This window comes from Artemia franciscana, chromosome 5 (genome assembly GCF_032884065.1).
Source record: "Artemia franciscana chromosome 5, ASM3288406v1, whole genome shotgun sequence".
NCBI classification, from domain to species: Eukaryota; Metazoa; Arthropoda; class Branchiopoda; order Anostraca; family Artemiidae; genus Artemia; species Artemia franciscana.
The window spans coordinates 17322755-17328754 of NC_088867.1; the positions used below are offsets into that span (position 1 = coordinate 17322755).

A 6000-nucleotide genomic window follows, 5' to 3' on the forward strand; every position below is an offset into this window, starting at 1 on the left:
TTATGTTCATAATTTTGAACCTGTCAAATTACATATTTTGAAAACCCTACTAAATCAAATTGCTCAATGATTTTGGGTGCGGTGCCATGAGGTTCTTGCGTTGATAGTAAAATTGCTACAAATATTACTTATCTGCAAAACTACTCTTTACAAACCCTTTTCTGTAAACTTCTAGATCGTAACAAAATATCGGCAAGTGAGCTGTTGGCGATGAAGGATAAATGCAATAGACATATGCGGCTACGGGAGCTTCTCCTTCAGTACTCTAAGGACTCAAATATGGTATTTATGTAAGTATTTAAATAAGTTATTCTTATTAGCTGGTCTGAATCGAAACTTCTTTTTTCGTTTAATACCAATCAAACCAACAATATGTTGGATTTGAACAGAATGCAGGATTTTATATGGGATATATATAAATTCATATTTTTGTTTAAAAATAAAGAAAATAACCCTCTTAAAAAATACAAAAACTTATGAGCCTTGGAGAGCTGTTTTTTCAGCAAGCTAGGGATATAAATAGCGAATTCTTCTAAAACAATTGAAGAAAACATAATTTCCAATTGGAGGTACAGAACATCATTAAAATTTAAAACGAACAGAAATTATTCTGTATATGAGTGGGGGCTGCCCCCTCCTTAATCCCTGCCCTTTACGCTTAAGTCTTAAAGCAGTCTAAAGAAAATCATAATTTAAATTCAACGGTCCTTGTGCTTAAGTATTTTTTCTCAAAGAATAAGGAAAAACAGTCAAACTCTAGCGTGATAGCGAGTGCTGAATAGAGGAACTCTATTCATATATAGAATAATTTCTGTTTGTTTTAAGTTTTAACGTTGCTCCTTACTTTCAGTTGAAAAAATTTGTCTTTTTAAACCTAATTTCTCACACCTTTTCAAATTATGCCAAGGAATCCTCTTCCTACTGCCAATGTAAAATTTCCCCTGAAAAATTCCTCGGGAACCTTTCATTTCCTTCAAAAATTCTCTCCGTATAAAACCCCCGCTACCCACTATACACACACGCACAACCCCCACCCTCAAAAAATGATACATGTATATTTACCAATAACAAGCACTATATGGGAACAATAGGCAAATTGCATAACATATAGCTCTCTCTAGGGACTATAGAAGGCTTACATCACGAAATGAATAGTTATTGCACCTTCAATTATGCTGAATCAAACGGCTATCCTAAAATTTTAATCGGATATCTTAGGGTAAAATTGGCAGGGGAAGGGGGTTATTTGCCCTCCAATATTCTTCGTCACTTAAAAAGAGTACTAGAACTTTTGATTTTAGTTCAAATGAACTCTACCGATCTTCTTGATCTCCTGGCTCCATACAATCATCCCTGGGGAAAAAACCAAATAAAGACGCCTCTGTGATATTTCTTATGCCAAAAAGATAAAATCTTTTAACTTTTTTTGGCATAAGAGTTTTTTCGCTGAGTTTGAGAGTTTTTTTTTGGATGAGTTTGAGAAGATTTTGGTTTCTTAAGTTGGGAGCCTTAGGTGGTAGTGGGGCTAAAACAGCTTAACCTAGGCTTTGCGAATGGGTTGCTAAAGCCTCTTTCGAAAAAAAAATTGTCTGTAATAGTACTTTATATGTGTGGAGTTTTGACATCTCCGCCACGTTTGATTCGATGATCTGTTCCCAAACCCCGTTAACATTATTAGAATCAGGGCTTAATCATGGGATAGTGCTGGTTCTCCAAGATTGGTATTTATACCCTGGTATTTATGAGTGCTTGGAATAGATGCTAAATGTGTGATGCAAAAATGTGGTGCTAAGATGGTGTCTATTTTGAGCCCAGTTATTTGTAAATGTAAATTGTATCGCGTTATCCGGTATATAAGAGGCTCATTCCTTCTCTAAGCTGTTTACTTGAGCTTTATTTTGTATGCAGATGATCTTACTCTACTCAGCAATACACTATTCGTCAAGCCTTTGTGTTCGTCTAGCCTTCAAGAGCATCGGCTTATGTCAAAAACTGAATTCATGATTTTTAATGAAATTTCCAAAAAACGGAGCGTTCACTAGAAGTGAGTGACCAGACCATTATGCAATCTTGCCTGTTGAAGTGCCTGCAGATTTTGGCATAAGATAAAATCTTATGCCAAAATCTGATGGTGTGATATTAATCAATACCACTTGGATTTTATTGGAGGTGTTTCCCTCCTTTTTTGAAAATCAGGTGAATTCTTGAAGGCTCTTAGCTTTTTATGGGTAAAACGAAATTTAATGAGTCTTATATACTTAAAATCAGCATAAAAAGCCACTTTCTTTGATTTGTCTATTGTCTATTCATTTTATCTTTATAATAAGTTTTTTAGAGTTTTGATCAGTATTAGGCCGAGTCTTTTCTTGTGTAAAACTCGGTACAACGAACTGTTTTATCTAATTCAAGCTTCTCTTGTTGGCTGGTCCGAGTTAAAAAATAAAGGCTTAAAACTATTCAGCACCATGAACATTTGAATTCAATAATAAAAAAAAATCCGAAATTAAAAGTTTTTACAGAACAACTTCAAATTAATGTTTCAGGCCCAGAAAAAAGAACAACAAAAAAACAATAAAAATTCTTATGCTGTACAGAAGACCAAGAGCTGAATACAGAGAAGAAGAAGAAAGATAAGAAATTTAGGTATTTTTGAGAGATTAAAAATAGAGAGAAAGGGAGGGAAAAGGAGAAGAGAGGTTGAAAAAATGGACAGCAAAAGTGAAATTTTCCTTTTTTCATTTACCAAACTAGTCAAGTCTTGAACAACAACACAATCTCCGTCGACTAAGGAGATGAACTAATAATGTTTAGCCATTTTTGGCTTTTAGAAATAATTTCTTGCTTGCTTATCTCCTTCTATTCAGATAGAAGGAGATAAGCAAGCAAGAAAGTAATTTTTATACAAGCTAAAAGTATTTTAGCTTGACAGCCAGAAAAGTTTCGCAAGAAAACTACTTATGTATAGTCACCTTTTATCATTGATAGCCTCTAAGAAACTTTAGCTAAGCCATTATTTGACAGAAAAAGATCCTTTTTGTACTCCAGCTGCAGCATGTTTAGAAGAAAGGCTTTGCCATAATCCAAGAGGAACAGACCCTCAAATAATATTAAGTTTATTTTCAAAGCTGAGGCAGGCCAGGTTAAAATACAAGACCAAATGCTCTTAAATACAGAACGCTTCTATGATTCTTCAAGTACCCTTATGTTAAGATAAAACACATTTTATATGATATGAGGAACTAGAGGGGTAGTCAACAAATAGTCAAAATTTTCGGTGATTTTCAACAGCAAAATGTTTCAAACTGAAAAAAATATTTTTGGTTTAAAGTTGTTAAAGGTTTTGCCTATTCCAAATATATTTTTTATTATTCAAGACGAAAGCAACAAATTTCAAATTACAACTCCAAACACGAGTGCTTGTAATCGGAAGTTTTTGACCTAACCGTTGACAAACAAGGTTTCTTATTTGCAATGATTAACTCTTAATTGCTAAAACCTAAAATTACTTGTTCAATTCATGTATAGAGCAAAAATGAAATACCATCCACGATGTTTTTTGGTACTGCAGCTGGGGTCGAACGGAAAGAAGAACATCCTGTAGTGGAGTAGGAAGGGGTAATTAGAACAAAATCGAAAAAAGGAAGAACTTCAGTGGTGTCGATCCAAGAAAACTTAGGGGTAGGCTGCATAATGTATTTTCTAGAGGGGTAAAATTTGTCATTTTTTCCAATTTTTTCAATGGAAATACGAAAAATATTATTTTTAATGAAACAAAAACTCTTAAAAATATATTGTTCAAAACAAATAAGAAGGGACGAGTCGAGGAGAGGGGAAAACCTCCTGATACTTCTCTTAAAGAACTTCCTAGTAGGGAGCAAAGGGTGTAGCTCTGACTAGAATAGGATGAAAAAAAAAATTGAGAGATTTTGTCAACCTAAGGGGGCTTTATGTTCTGATGAGCATTCGATGGTAGTAGTAGCGTCTATGATACTTAGAAAAAACCTCTTCTGCAAACTCTACTTGAAAAAAAAAACTGTAAACATCGAATTTTTTCTATGAGAACCGTCAAAGAGTCTCCTGTTGGCTTTTCGTTTTTGAATGGTAGCCAAAGGGGGGGAGTAGGGGGAGGTCTGTTCAGTCTATCAATTCTATAGAATAGCAAATGAAAAGCATATGTTATTATTCATCAAACATAACCTATTTTGAATAGAAACTATTTTTGAATAAAATTCATGAATGAGGAGTTACCTTAAACTGTTTTAACTACATAATGTCTTTTTACTCACACAAGTGAAACAAAACATAACCTTATAACACTCCATAATAAACATATTATGTTTATAAAAATAAAATCTTATTTTTATAAAAATAAAATCTTATTTTTTAACCATTCAATGATATTTTTCCTTGCCATAGAGGGCCCTTTAGACTACCCATCTTGGTAGGACGAGGTATTTTTTTTGTATAAACATAGAATTTTCCCAAAACACTCAATTCCTATTAAATCAACATCTTTCAAAACTGTGTATGTTTCATGTATCATAAACAGTGTATTATATACAAAACTGTGTATAAGCACTAACCTGAAGTATTTTAATGCTTCGCCAGTAAAAAGTCACTTTAACCGACATTTTTTTTAGGACATTACCAATACCAAAACGAGGAGTCGTATCTGCAGCTCTTTATATGTCATGGATGGAAACTCTAACAAAAGACATGCCCCCTTTCCTATTGGTCAGAGGAAATCAGACATCTGTTCTCACCTTTTATTCGTAAAACTACACAGAAGATTGTAAGATTTTCTGAAATAGAGAGTTCTTCAGAACAAAGCAGAGAATTTACAAAACGCAGCCGAACGCTAAACTCTATTGAACAGAATAGTATATTTTAAAGAGTATATAATATTTATTCATTATTATGCCTTAGGTATGATCAGGTAGTACAAAACATAATGCCTTAGATATCCTAATTTGCAATAACTTAGCCTGCTGCTTATTGTACAATACAAACATGCAGTCAATTAACATTTTGTAGAAACCTAAAAAATCTACATGTGCTGGACTGATTGACTTTACTGGCTATGCAAAAAAAAAAATAAATAAATAAATTGCTAAGACCAATCCGATGAATTTTTTGAACTAATAAACAAAAACAAAATCCAAAAAAAGTTTCAATGTTAAAATTGTAAAATACAGTAGAAAATACTAAGAAAAGCCGATTATAAAATCGAAATTTAGATTATTTTTATTGTTTTACCATATAACTAGTTTATATCGTCGGAAATATTAAAATGAAATGAAATGGTTTCTTGAAAAAATTAATAAAGGCAAACCAAGGTATTAAAAAAGGAATTGACGTTAAAATCAGCTCTTAAATTGGTTTTAAGGCAATTTAAAAACTTTCTAATGTTAATAAATTTCAATAATCCTTTGGAGGGGCTTCCTAGTGCCTATTCGTATTACTGATAGTGTTTATTGCAGTTTTAATATTGTTTTATTGTTTTCAATTATTATGATCTATCAGCGGTCCTTTTTATGGTGTGTTTAATGTATATAATGTCATGATTGTATATAAAATCAATTGGGATTTGTTTGTGCCTTATGATTTCACATTAATGCAAATAATAGTACTAGAAACTGATAGCAGGGTTTTCAGTTGTTGGCTATTTAGACAACCCTAATTCATGGATAGGTACTTAGATGGCCCTACGGCGTGAGGATTCTAGTGATATACTGTGTCATTTTCTATTTATTTTTGTCTTGCCGATATAGAATAAAAGTTAGAAGTATAATATTTTTTTATTTTGCTATTAAAAAGCACCAAAGACTAGATTTCAGGTTATGTTGCAGATGAGAAAGAGCAAATAGGCGTTATTATCACCGGAGAGCTATGGCAAGGAAATACAGTTTAGCAGTCAAGACACAAGGCCGTACCCAGGAGGGAGGAGTGTAGGGGGTATAAGCCCCAACGTCTGAATTTTAGTTGTAACCGCCCTGAAAA

General features: G+C 33.0%; 1 protein-coding gene across 1 annotated transcript in view; it reads left to right on the forward strand.

Moving 5' to 3' along the window:
* The window catches only part of LOC136027041 (bumetanide-sensitive sodium-(potassium)-chloride cotransporter-like), a 99650-nt gene extending 93859 nt beyond the window's left edge, over window positions 1-5791 (forward strand). Inside the window, exons 19-20 of the mRNA XM_065703963.1 lie at window positions 176-290; window positions 4641-5791. Coding sequence (XP_065560035.1) covers window positions 176-290; window positions 4641-4776 — 251 coding nt within the window. The 3' untranslated portion in view covers window positions 4777-5791. The remainder of the gene's footprint in view (window positions 1-175; window positions 291-4640) is intronic.
* Window positions 5792-6000: the final 209 nt, after the last annotated feature.